Source organism: Sceloporus occidentalis, unplaced genomic scaffold (genome assembly GCF_023333645.1).
Source record: "Sceloporus occidentalis isolate IW3139 unplaced genomic scaffold, rSceOcc1.0.p SCAF_499, whole genome shotgun sequence".
In the NCBI taxonomy this organism is placed as follows: Eukaryota; Metazoa; Chordata; class Lepidosauria; order Squamata; family Phrynosomatidae; genus Sceloporus; species Sceloporus occidentalis.
This window is the reverse complement of record NW_028317479.1, coordinates 57501-72008: the sequence shown is the minus strand read 5'-3', so window position 1 is coordinate 72008 and position 14508 is coordinate 57501. Positions and strand designations below refer to the sequence as shown.

General features: G+C 47.3%; 1 protein-coding gene across 1 annotated transcript; it reads right to left on the bottom strand.

The window, feature by feature from the left end:
- Positions 1 to 969: 969 nt before the first annotated feature.
- Positions 970 to 2913, bottom strand: LOC149271523 (lathosterol oxidase-like). Its single transcript, XM_089507364.1, has 4 exons — positions 2704 to 2913; positions 2065 to 2197; positions 1691 to 1791; positions 970 to 1407 (listed from the first exon to the last, which is right to left on the bottom strand). Exons 1-4 carry the CDS (start codon positions 2911 to 2913, stop codon positions 970 to 972), a joined length of 882 nt encoding a protein of 293 aa, XP_089363490.1.
- Between the last annotated feature and the right edge of the window lie 11595 nt (positions 2914 to 14508).

Sequence of the window (14508 nt, the reverse complement as noted above, 5' to 3'; positions counted from 1 at the left end):
CTAGCCGCGGGATCTCCATTGATCTGATATCCAGGACTGGGGCTATTTCCAGGTTAGCTCAAACATGCGCAATCACATCACCCTTTGGCAGGCGGCGGGTTTGTTACTGTCCCTTTAAGAGATGCAGTATGATGCAATCACTCGCACTCTACGCACATTCACTAAATAAAACATTGACATCGCTATTGAAAACTATTTTTATTTTAGAATTACAGTTTTTTGTGTCTTTTTTCCCTATATGTAAAATATACAAATTATTTGATTTTCACACAAATCCCTCGGACGCCGACACATTCTGTACATTAACAGAAAAGGGGAATCACAATAAACGGACATGCGGGAGCCCCCCGCAGGGATCATCACATGGTATATGCGGCCCGGCGGGGGGAGTCGGTATTACCCCATGTGGGGCAGGTTCAGGGTGATGTGACGGGATCTCGCAATGTGGTGAACAGGCAACAGATGCAAATTATGGGCATTATTAACCCCTTCTCTACCTGATGTCACTGGAAACCAGACAGAGGTTATAACCCTGGGGGGGGGGGGTAATAACCATATCATCCGGATGCTCGGGTTTCTCCACCAAGGATTTTATCGATCTCGTCATTTAATGAATGGAGCGTGGATTTGCACTTTAGCCGCGAGTTCCAGGGGTTAGAAATCTTCTGGGTGATAACGAATCTCCCCGGTGTTTACGATCACAGAGACCTCGCCTGCGCAGGCAGCCCTTCCACCGGTTCTGGTTCCGGTCTGGCTCTGCCAGTACCCTGGGTTTTACTGTAGAAATGGGCCAGTTTCATGCATTTAAAAGCAGGGGTTAACGGCTTTTTTTGTGTGCATTAACCCTTGAGTAACTTTTAGCCGAAACCATGAAATAAATCCCAAGAAAGGTATTAAAGTGCGGGGATTTGTAGAAGTGGATTCAGGAGATAATTACTGCCATTTGGGCCTTTAGGGCTTTCAATCACATTACTTATTCTTCTGATTTTCTCGGTGAAACGCGTTGCCGTTGAGGGCTTTCCCTACGTCTTCCTCCAGCTTCTTACAAAGGTCATGGGGACCGTTTCCTTCAAACGCCGAGGGGTTCTTGTAGGACCCTCCGATTTTATCCCAGAGCGTGAAATACTGCCCGTAGTTGAAGTCAAAGTACAGGTGATGGTCGGTGTGATGAGCGGAGCCGTTAATGACGTCCTTCAGGAACTTTGGGACCCTGTAGTCTCCGTCGTGGATGGACACGGTCCAAATGTTGACGAAGACATAGAGGCCGAGGTACGTGATTTTGTGCAGAGGGAAGATGAAGGGGTAGATGTGATAAGGCAGACTCTGCATGAAGCCGTCCACCGGGTGAAACGCGTGGCTCGCGAAAGGCGTCGGGACTTTCCACAAGTGGTGAGGTTTGTGAAAACGCTGCAAGGAGAAAATGGAGACATTTCAGTGCGGCGCATGTTACGGATTCACCGGCGTTCATCCGATCGGCTACTGAGCGGGGCAGAAAGCCGGGAAAGTGGGTTACCCGGGGCAGTTAATTCGCTTTAAAAAGGGACCAAACTGCAGCCAAAATTCCCATAATTAGCATAATATCGCGAAGAATGTTTGGGACAGTAAAGGGCGACGTTAGAGCGGCTTCACACATTAAAGGAGTAGTACGTGTTCCACGCACCGGACGCAGTGTCTACGGACACGCTAGTACCTTGTAGAAGAGCTTGTGGTGCAGGAAGCGGTGGATCCAGTAGATGCTCATGTCGGTGAAGAAGAGGAAGGACAGCATGCTGAGGACGACCCCGAACCACCCTATACATCAAAAGGAAGAGCCGGTAAATCCACGGAACGCCCCTCCCCCGCCAGGCATAACCCGAGGGCCGGAGAACCCGATCCGGGGGATTCCGGGGATATTAAGGTGTTAAGACAAAGGGAATTCATGGAGAAGCTCTGACCGGGAGGAGCACTATGGACCCCCCATACGGCACACTCTATAAACGGAGGAGTGGCCATAAAACACACAAGCGTTCCCGACGCGCCCAGGAACCGGCGGATATTATTACATACAAGCGCCGACTCCGTTACCGTATGGGGAGCTGTTGATGTCATCATAGAGCTTGCTGTATCCTCGAACTTCGGCAAAGAACAGAGCCACGGTGGGGATGCTGATCCACGGCATGGACTTCACGGAGAAGGCGATCTCACGCCGGACCTGATTCTGAAACGAGAACCCGGCGTGGAGTATCAGGAATTGCACTGACCAGACGGAGGCCGCGGACTCCTGCCATATAACCCGGATCTCACCGCGACGCCACGGTATAGGGAGCTGCCACAAGGCTATGAAAGCATCATTAATAACCATGGCAGAAACTCCCCATGCGCAGCATCGGCAGCTGGAACCGTCTGGCGTCTTCTGGTTTGCAGAGGACTGATCTTTTGCTGATTTCTGCGCATGCAGATGGGGGGGGGGGTTGGGACCCCCGGGAACGCTCGCTATGCCGGCTCTGGCGGGGAGTACACCACACGGGCGCAGGCGGCAGGAAGGGTGTTTGGCTGAACACATATCCTACAGCTGGGGGTGGAAAGGGGCATCACTGAGTGCTTCTCCAAGGGGGCCACAGAACAACGTATAGAGGCCACTCAGCTACGACACGCATTAAAGTGTGCGATGGCTGCACCGTCCCTTTAACGCCTCGGCTACCGGATCCCCCCCACGGCTCTCACCTCCAGGAACTGCGGATGCTTCATCAACGAGCGATCGAAGACGAAGTAATAGCTCAGCGCCCCGAAACCGCAATAGATGACGAGAGCCCCGAGGTTGGTGATAACGAAGAGGCCGATGAGCTGGCGGAGCGCGTCGCCCTCGCTCCACGACGCCGGGTACACGTACGGGGTGAAGAAGTAATAATCGGCGGCGTTCAGCACCAGATCCATGGCGGCACCTGGAAGGAAACACACAAAGTGTCCAAATAAACGGCTAAATCCGGAGTAATCGCCACGGAAACCAAAGGAGCTTCTCTGCGGACCGGACCAAGTGCGCCACAGGGAAGCAACCCACGCATGTTACACGTAAACAGAACAGTTACACCCAGCTCTGCAACCGTACAACGCGGCTAGTAGTACCGGCTACCAGCCTCTCCCTTCACCAAACTGAAAGCCATAGAGTCCCTAACAACATTTACAGGACGGGAGGCCAGACGGAGATAAAGCCCCAACAAGCAGGGTCAGAGGACTGGGGGCAGTTACCGGGAGCTGACACAGGAGTTGGGGGGCAGAGGATGGTATAGGAGGGGGGGGGGGCATTTAGAAAGAAATGTGGTGGAGGGCAAAGAGTATTTATAGGGGAGGCTGTATGAGGGGCAGGGGGTATTTATAGCACATTCTGGAAAATTAGTAGAGGGTATTAAGAGGGAAGGCTGGCAGAAGGGCAGGGGTATTAAGAGGGAAGGCTGGCAGAAGGGCAGGGGTATTAAGAGGGAATGGCTGGAACTAGACTGTCTCACTCACCCTTTTCCCTGGCGCTGCTGTCAGCGGCCCCGGAATGAGAAGCTGTCTGTAGTCGGGGGCCTCAGGAAGTACCTGCCGCAGGTGTTAGTGCAGAGAGAGGGCGGGACTATGGACTGATGTGACATCACTGGACACTTTCAATGGCCCGAGGATCGACAGGCTGATCACATGGTTAAAACAAATCCTGTGATTGGATAGCGCGCTGTCTCCTGTCAGAACAGACCGCGCCCCCTCTTCATCTTAGAGGCTGAAACAGCGAGTGGGCGCGGTTGACTGGAAGCCTCATGGTGGGCGGGATCTACCCTTTAGTAGGCGGGGTTGGGAGATTCTGAGGTTCTCGGTGGTGTTTGTGTTTGTTGCGGGTGGAGCTTGGAGAGATGGGCGGGGCTGGAAGGAAACAAGGCGCTCAGACCGGGGGTTAAACAGAGGAACGAGAGGGAGTCATACTGGGTGCCACCCCGCTGAACTGGGGGTTACTCTGATATACTGGGGGGTTCTGGGGGTTACTCTGCTATACTGGGGGGGTTGTGGGTCACTCTATTAGGGTTTTCATTTTCAGGGTTTTGCAGTTTTTTGCGCAGCGATGGCGGTAACCGATCTACCGATCTACCGGCTGGCGCCCTTTTGTTGAAGCTCCTTTGAGAGGGAAAGCTGGGTCCCTGAACCCCTGAGGTCTCCAGGAGCTCAGTCGCGGGGGCCACACTACCCTAAGGTTGTTTGGTTGGGGTTACACGCGGCACCCTTAACTTCGGACCCTCCAAGCACTTTATTGTCGGCTGGTGCTCCGTGTGTGCGCTTTATTCACTTTTTGCGCTTTATTCACTTTTTGCGCTTTATTCACTTTTTGCACTTTATTCACTTTTTGCACGTGGTTTTTCTCGCCACCGCTGTTTGTTGCAGCAAAGGTCTGAGTGATTTTTTTGAGTGATCTTCAGTGACTTCAGTGGCCAAGAAGACCTGCAGACCTTCTGGACGGAGAAGGAAGGGGCCGGGTTCCCTTCTGGCCCGTTTTGGCCCTTGGAGCTCCTTTTTTTTCTCACTGCGGAGTCACAGAACCTCGAGGCTTCAATAAAAAATAATAGATAAAAACAGAAATCGGGGGGGGGCGCTCGTCGGATGTGATGGATCTAGGAAGGATCCAGTCTTATACTAAAAGGGGTTCAATTCTGAGTGATGTCTGGAATGTCCAATCTGGGGGCTGCTAACCACGGGGCCCAAAACTTTTAGACAGACTAGAGGGGGGTTTGAATTATTGATGACCTCACATATATAAATATCCCAAAGGGTAGAATTAAACCGACAGGGCTATTAACCCTTTCCTCGCTGCGTTATGCATTATTATTATTTATTGTTTTGTATAGCGCCATCAAATTCCGTAGCGCTGTACAATCGGTAGACAGGACATAACAAGTAGCATGTAATATAACAAATTGACTAACAGAGACCACAGGTGAGGAGGGTCCTGCTCAGAGGAGCTTACAAATAGGACTTTACTGTATCTCATTCATTTAATGTAATTGTTAATTTTTTTAGCCCCTTATCATAACGGCGCTACGGCACCTGCTGGCGCTATATAGATAGACGTAACGTAAATGTAGCTGCAGTGGCTTTGTGTTGAGTGGGCTATCCATCGCTGGGCTTCATCTGCAATCATTATTGGCCACCAAATGTTCCCTTAGAGTTATGATCCCCCCAAGCTTTTGTACCAGTTTGTTATTGTGTGTGATTCTGATTGTAACAGCGCTGCGGAGTCTGCTGGCGCTATATAAATAAAAGTAATGTGTTCACTGGTCGGTTTGCCTGCCTGTTCCAGTCGGTATAATTAATCGCCAGTAGATGGCAGTCTAACCTCAGTGAGCCCGTCTATTTAAAGCAGTACGATTGCTCACCACTAGGTGGCAGAGTGAGAGCACTGATTAGATTATATATATGATATATATGATATTATATATGTATATGTCTCATTGTCACCCGGAGCATCTCAGAGTTCGGGGATGTTGGTCGGATGCAGATACTGAAATAAAACGGTCCATTAACGAAACATTTCAGCAGATCATGTGACAGTTTTGAAGACATCTGCAATTAAACTTCAAACTCACTTTTCCAAAGATAATGCACCCGAGCATCCGACCTAACTTAATGATTGGGTGTTCTTTTACCCTTTTTTAAGCTGGTGCAGGGAATAGCAGGGGTGCCCCAAATGTGGGCAGATATTTATTTTGTTAAAAAAACTTAATATGTACTAAAACGCATGTGAAAAATGTGAATGCGCAGGCGGTTTCTGTTCCATCTCCATCAACTTTTAGGTTGAGTGTAACCTGAGTGCTGCTCTAGGTCTGACCCAAGGTGGTGGCCCCAACTGCCCCTTCCGAGGCTGTTATCCTTCCTCCGCCTGTTAGGGATACGTGGCACTGGGCCCAGCGTGCTTTGGAGGCTCTCTGGCTCAGCGCACTCCTCATTAATGGTGTAAATGCGCCGGCTGGAGAGATCAGAGATCTCCCTTGTAACGGGATCATCGAGGGGACCATCGGGGTAACCTGATCACCCAAGAGGGTGTTTTGGGATGGTCCTGTTTTGCCCCAGATGGTCCCCTGGACTAGTTGGCCGAGGCCAGGATATGCTGCCGCGCAGGTCACTGTAAGCAGATAGAGCCGGTCGGTCAGAAAGATATTTTAATGAGATTAATCCATAGTTTGTGAAATCAGGCAGTCAGCGAGTCGGCCGAGCGAATGCAGCGCGATATTCATTAAAACAGAACAGACGGAGTTTTTCGAGGTGCCGTTTCCAATGAGTTTTCTTGGGAGTCTCTTCTGTAAGTAGAGATTTAATGTTTTTCACGATTTCCATCTCAGCCAAATCATTTTGCCAACTAGAATCCTGATTTTGTGATTGCGTAGACTGTATATGAGGGGATTTAACGTCGGAGTCAGGACCGTATACATCAGGGAGAGGATCCCGCCGGTCGGGATCGTGTATATAGTGATCAGGGATACATAGAAGGAGCTCACTACGGCCAGGTGAAAGCTGCAGGTGGAGAAAGCCTTCCCTCTGCCCACGATGGTGGCAATTCTCAGAATAGCGATGGAAACGCGAGCGGGAAGATGGTAACCGGCGGCGCCAGCACCAGGTCCGCGATCTGTAAGCGGTGCGCGTCGGAGCAGGAGAGCCGCAGAAGGGGTGGAAAATCACAAAAGAAATGATCAATGACACGAGGGCCACCGAAATCCAGATATCAGGACCGCGATGGTCAGCGTTATGGAGAAGCCCAGGAGCCAGGACCACAGCAGCAGATGGTATTTATGCTGATCTCCCCTTAATGGGCAGGTAGTAGAGCGGGTGGCAGATGGCCAGGTATCGGTGGTAGGACATGGCGGTGAGCAGAAGGCACTCGGTTCCCGTCGAAGCCCTGAAGAACTGGAATTGCGTGAGACATTGGTGGACGGACACGGCCTTCCCGCCCCGTAACACTACGCGCAGTGAGCGGGGGACGATGGTTGTGATCAGCAGGATGTCCGACGAGGACAGGTGGCAGAGAAGAAAGTACACCGGGGTCTCCCGGAGAGGAGTCGAGGAAGTTGAATCAGGAAGTTTCCGGAAAGAGACGCCATATAGGCGGCGAGACAAAGGTAGAAAACTGCCCAGCGGGATCCACCGAGGTTCCCGAAACCCAGGAGCAGGAACTCGCCGGCCGTTTGGTTCTCGACCTTCACGCCGTCTGGAGAAAGGAGACGAGAGCTGCGTCTCTCCACGGAACCTTCCGGAATATTCTTCCTCGGCGCTGATTCTGTACAGATTAATCTCCTCGCCTTTCCCTCTAAAACGAACCAAAATATGTGTTTTTAGAAATAAATCATCGGGCGGGAGCCTCTCCCAGCCGCAGCTCAAAATTCTTTACGATGGATTAAAAAAAGGCACTTTGTGGAAAGAGGTCGTTTCCCGTATATTTACTTTTATTCAGGTTTATCTTCTCATCAGTTGGAGACTCGACGCGAACGCCCCGACCCGGACGGACGCAGAGACTTTATTCTCCGGATATCACATTCTTTCATCATGAAATCCTGGCACCGGAAAAGCCCGATCTCACATATGACACACGTGACACGCACATACATGTGTTTACCGCTTTCAGTGCCGAGGCTTAACAACCGACCGGTATATATTTCTAGGAATTTCTTTCGGTTCTGTAACGAGGGGTCCGGCTCATCCGAGACTAAAAACATTCTTAGTATCCGGACTCCGTGCAGCGGCGGGAGAGTCAGCAGAAGTGGGCTAATTTATTATATATCGTGATTTATTCCATAACGAGCAACAGATTTGATTAGAAAGACTTCAGACCCGAGAATATCCGTAAGCGCGGTTTTTATATTTTGAGGAGAAATAACATTTAAGCCCGACCAATATCGGGGGTCTTTTCTGACCCAGTAAACCCATCTCTGTGATTGACTGAAGGAACCTTCCGGAGCGATTTATTATATAATTATAAGGAATTAGAGGTCGTTTCCACGGTTACTGAATCATAAAATACCGGAATCTCAATCATTCTAGTGAATTAACTACTTTTAAGCAGAATCAGGGTGGGATTTTTTTTTAGGTGGGTCATATATAGAAAGGGGAGCATTTAGCATTTATACGATGGATTGTTAAATGCGGAGCTGTTACCATGGAAACCAATAGACTGTTCCTATTTTTTGGTTCAAATTTCTCACTTTGCATCGGTGAAATTTCCGTAATCACAGAGAGATCATTAAGATAAAATCTGACTAAATGATTATTTTAATCCTTGTAGACTTCTGTGACGTGATAGAGTGTAAGCTCCGCGGAACACAAACTCCCGCAGAGCATTCGAACCGCTCGGTAATCTTTACAAACAGAAAGTTTTCCGAAATCTTCCTGTCTATCACCAAAAACACCTCGTGTGACATCATTTACCGGTTAAAATAAGCAACGAATATGTATTTAAACCCACCTTCCGTGCATCCGGTGGGAGCCGCCGTCTCAACCTCCTGTTCTTGGGATCTGCGGGGTTATTCCTCCCCATAAGGTTATCTCTCCCCCTGTTGTTAAGTTTCTGATTGTTGCTGATTGGTTGAGGCAGCCTTTGTAATGGCGGGTGGGGGGACTTAAGGACAAGAAACTGATCAGATAATGCTGGCTCTGCCACGGGCTGCCACCAGTCTATTGAGATAAAATAGTCCTTTATTTTTAAACTAAATATCTCCAAAATAATGACACTGATTGACGAACAAAAAGCCCCAATTATCGGGAGTTTTAATAGAGTTTTGTTCTAATGAATGTGACGACCCCCCCCCCCCCCGTAAATCGTTGAGAAATTGTTCACATCGAAGGTTTTAAACCCGAATTTACTAAAGCGAAACCGATAAGTCTTTTATAACGTTTCCCGCGCCCCGAGTGATTCCCAATGAAACCGATTATTCTGTGAAAATCCCTGACGTATAATTACTGGAAACGGTTATTTTAGGTAAACGTTGTTTTGAGCGGGGAAAACGAGACCCCCTTGGCAGCGATCTCATAAACGCAGACAGAGAGCGCCGCGACGCCGGCTTTATAAACGTTATCTCCGGATCGAGTCCCGGCCGCCGTGAAATAGCGGGAGAAATTCTATTAAATGACGCTTTTTTGTAGAATATTATTTGCGGTATTTTTTTTTCTCTGCGCGGAGAGCGGCGACGGGAAATTTTGGGACAAATTCTTTCAAAATGAAGTCTTTTGGGACCTTCCAGGCCAATGGAGACCTCTGGGGAAGGAACCGACACCATCATCCAGGGGGTATTTCCAGTGCCCGCTGCGTATCCCGCGGCAACGGTTTACGGGAAGAAAATGTGACTTTTCATTGATTTTCATCGTTTTTAAGTGACGCGCTCATTAACGCCTCTCTGCACCATCCTGACCAGAAACAGGCAGAGTGGAAACTTTTGGGTTTCCAGGACATGAAGACCCCAATCTGACCGTGTCCAAGATTAAGTGGAACAGCCTCCCAGCAGAAGTGGTAGAGGGTAGTACAGTGAGGGTATTAAACATGCATGGGATAGACATACGGCTCCTGAATCTAAGACGAGACCAACGACTGATTAAGGTTTGAGTCTTTGCAGACCAGGCGGGCCGGATGGGGGCCGAGGGGCTGGCCGGTTCTGAGCCCGGAGTAAAGCTGCGGATGGTTTAATGGCGGATCCTCGCTCCGTTTCTCCGATCCATAACAATCAGCGACTGCATTAGCCGAGAGGATCCTCGAAGCGCGTTTACCCCGTTTGAAGTTAAAACTTTATTCGTCGATGCGACGCAGAGCGCTAGTTTTAATTTTGTAAAGCAAAGTTTAGTTGCTGCGGACAAAGCGGCGTCCAATTGTCGGCACTTCAGCCGAGCGGTAGCCGCGCAGGATGAAAGCGAGAGATTGTGTGCATTACGTGCATTAGGCAGGCGATGTCTCTGTGAAGCACCTGAGCGAGACGCTTTCCCCGTAACGCCGGCGACTCGATTGCCTGTTTGCTCCCCGAGCGCAGCTATCTGGGCACTTTATTTTAAACACTGCGAGAGTGGATGACATGCCTGCCGGGGGCCGAGTCCGGCCAGCCTCACAAATGCATCTTCACATAAAGCTTTTAAACTGGAAATTAGTTCTCAAAATAGCATTTGTACATTTTCAAGAAGACGGCATTGAAAGCGGCGACCGGCAGAAAGCCCCCCCCCGGACCCTGATGATATTATAAAGTAATTGCCTTAAACCATTAAGATCGGGGTTATTAAAATGAACCGAGTGAAAGAACAAGTGGGGGGGGGGCGGTGATACCTCCGGGTCGCAAAACTTTTTTAGATGAGTTCATAGCGATCGGATTAACCCCGCGCAGCCGGCGGAGGCTCTTTATGGCGGCCGCGTATGTGATGGGGGCTCCGGAGGTGTATGAGCCCGCGGCATCTACAGGGGGAGAACATGGCTTCTCGAGGAGAGAGGGAGAAGGTCAGCGGCAAGAGGAGCCAAGGAGACGTTATCCGCGGCCTCCATGGATTCTGTGGCTACCGAATCGTTGGCCCCGTAGGGTTTATCCCAGGTGATACTCACTGGTGGAAACCAGTATGGGGGCCACTAGAACGGTATGGCGGATGTTGGGTAAACAGCTCTACGATACATCTCTGATTAGAAACCCAAAACCCGCCGGCAGATCGGCCCCCGTCTAGTCGCCCGTTTCCCCTGCTGTAGAGACTCAAACCTTAATCAGTCGTTGGTCTCGTCTTAGATTCAGGAGCCGTATGTCTATCCCATGCATGTTTAATACCCTCACTGTATTACCCTCTACCACCTCTGCTGGGAGGCTGTTCCATTTATCTACCACACTCTCAGTAAAATAATGTAGTTAATGGCCTCTTGTTCTAACATCTCTCCTCCTTTGAAAGACCCAAAGAACAGCCCTAACCGTGGCACTCCAGGAGTTAATCCAAGTCTGCCTTTTCTATAGGAAATTTTTTTTATTATTTTTTGTGGCAAAAGAGAAAAAAAATAGCAGAAACCCAGTAAAGCGCCTGCTACTTTTAGCTTTAGATTGCAATAACCTCCGAACGACGGCAGCTAAATTAGAGAAGATGGTCCCTTAATTCCTGCAAACAATCACTTAACGGGAGTAGCAGATTTCTGTGGAAGCAGCGAATGAAAGACGGATCCATTATGCGGCGCGATGAATAAGATAAAGCGGAGGAAGAAGCGGGTTTCATCTCCTCGCACGGAGTTTGTTTGCTGCCAAAGTGCAGGAAGTGACAGGAATTTCAATTATTTCATCAAAGTAGAAATGAAGAGCATTAAGTAACGCGATTAGCGGCCGGCTGCCGGTCGGAGACGCCTCGCGTCGCCTACGCTGGGAATGAGTGGGAATGAAAGACGCTTCGACGCGAATGAGAAGGTTACAAATTGTACATTGGTTTCCCGAAGCTTTCATTTAAGTATTTAAGTGGAAGGTTTTATTAATAATGCGACACCAAATGAAACTCTCCGTCCGCGGAGGACTCATCATTCCGTTTGGGTCGGCGGGATCCGGCTCTGCTCGCTCAGCGCGCGGACGATGGAAAGAAAGTGACGGTCGGCAGAAGAAGTCATGCCTCCCGATGTTAGAGCGTAAAGAGAGGTGTCCCCCGGGGGCCGGACGGCATGCATTTTAATATATTCATAAGGAGAAGACGGGCCTCTTCTTCTGGCATTACGTGGAGGTTTCAGCCCTAATCAGGGTGGATGGGGCAGAACTTCTCCAGAGATGTGGGGGAGGGGGAGAAACAGAGGGTACTGAAAAAAGAGAGGGTCGCCAGAGAGATGCAGCTCATCAGATCTGTCTGTGAAGACATAGAGGGGTGAGAGAGACGGACAGGAGGGGGATCAGCAGATAGCGGGGGGGGGGGGATGGTGCTCAGGGGCAGATATCATAGATGAGACTCTAACTATACATTATACAGGGGGCCAGCTCACTGATTTATCTATACATTATACAGGGGGCCAGCTCACTGATTTATCTATACATTATACAGGGGGCCGGGTCGCTGATTTATCTATACATTATACAGGGGGCCGGATTACTGATTTATCTATACATTATACGGGGGGCGGTCACTGATTTATCTATACATTATACGGGGGGCCGGTCACTGATTTCATTAGACATTATACAGGGGCCGGTTATATATATTGGATATATTTACATGTTATAATAATATTATAGACCCTGGGTATATATTGGATATATTTACATGTTATAATAATATTATAGACCCTGGGTATATATTGGGTGTATTTACATGTTATAATAATATTATAGACCCTGGGTATATATTGGGTGTATTTACATGTTATAATAATATTATAGACCCTGGGTATATATTGGGTGTATTTACATGTTATAATAATATTATAGACCCCGGGTATATATTGGATATATTTACATGTTATAATAATATTATAGACCCTGGGTATATATTGGGTGTATTTACATGTTATAATAATATTATAGACCCTGGGTATATATTGGGTGTATTTACATGTTATAATAATATTATAGACCCTGGGTATATATTGGATATATTTACATGTTATAATAATATTATAGACCCTGGGTATATATTGGGTGTATTTACATGTTATAATAATATTATAGACCCTGGGTATATATTGGGTGTATTTACATGTTATAATAATATTATAGACCCCGGGTATATATTGGATATATTTACATGTTATAATAATATTATAGACCCCGGGTATATATTGGATATATTTACATGTTATAATAATATTATAGACCCTGGGTATATATTGGGTGTATTTACATGTTATAATAATATTATAGACCCCTGGTATACAGTATATTGGGTATATTTATGTATACAGGGTACATTTACTGATTTTAGATGTCATTTTGTCCAATCAGGATGATGACCGAACACATTTTTTTTTGCAAAAAATGTATAATGTGTATTTGTCATTATTTAAAGAAAAAAAACAAATTTAAAAATTCCTTTCATCTCATCTGATGCCTTCTACAATTAACACATTGATTAAGATCTTGACAGATGGGACTTTCTTCCCAATAAAAGAGAGATTAGCGGAGACTGCGACTCCATTAAAAGAGAAACTGATCGGATCTTTACTTACCGGAAATAATATGCCCAAGGGGTCCCAGAAATCATTTCTTTTAATTAGTAAAGTATGAAAAGAAAAAAAATGCTACAAAATAACTCAGTAAGTTACATTAATTAGTCTGATAATAATTCAGTAATTTAGTAAATTGTGTTGGAATTATTTCACATTTTCAGTAGGTATCAAAATATTTATTTTTAGCAACCAGGCGTATTAATAGGATACATACCGCTTATCCCAAAATAACCAGCTTCTAACCAGATAACCAGCTTCTAACCAGATAACCAGCACTTAAAATGTTTTTCCAAACATATTTTCTAAACAAATTAGTGGAACGGGGATTTTTCGGTATAATGCGGTCTGTGAAACTGGATGGGATTGTTCCGTTACCCACCATGTGAGCAGGTGGAAAAAGTCTTTGGTCTTTAAAAGCTTCTTAAAATGAATGCGTTACTTATAGAGAAAGCCGGGGCTTACAGCTCTACAAAGAAGTCATTTCATTTCGTGAAATCGGCAGCCAATCGGCTTACGTGGTTCTGACACGCCGCGTCCATTAACAAGCGAGAAATTAGATCAGTTTCATCATCGTTAGTGCCTTTTAATTCTTATTTAATGGCTGAGTGACCCATCTCTTTACACAAAGCTTCAAGCGGCTGCAACAAGACGTCTTTATTTTACTCTTCAAAGACCTGTCAGAACTTCTCGGTATTAACCAAAAAAGCCATTCCAACACAACAATAAATACAAGAAATGCAAGAAAACTTGTGTAAGAATTTAGCTAATTATTATTTAACGAAAAACAGTCAAATTAAACCATCTTGTGTTTAGTGATCCTGACATACACCAAAGGCACATCCAAGGAACCATTTCCCATGATCCCTCAGTGCAGACTGTATCAGAATTCTCCCGTCAGCTCGAGCAGGAAGTTGGAAGCCGCTTTCTGTTCTCTTCCTCTGTCAGCCTGAGCAGGAAGTTGGAAGCCGCTTCCTGTTCTCTCCCCGCGTTGGTTTAGCAGACGGCGCAGTAGCCTCTAGCGCTAGAGATCGTTTCCAGCCGCGCAGGTCCCTCCGTAACGCTATTATCACAGATACCTCAGGGCGACGGGCGCTTTATACCCTGTGATGGGGCAATGGGGAGTAACAGAGGGGGTTTTATATTAATACTTAAAAAATCCACAATCAATATTTTGTGTAAAGGTGTGGGAATTAGACCCGGCGACAACCGTATCTTAATTAATAAAGAGCTGGAAGCCGTAGAGGGTGGGCATGGAGACCCCCTGATCTGCGTAATGTCATATTATCAGCCATAGCTTGTAATTACTTCTCTACATACGCATCTAGCAGGCCGTTAAGGTGAAATTCGTTTGGCCGAGGATCGGGATGCATTTCATTCAG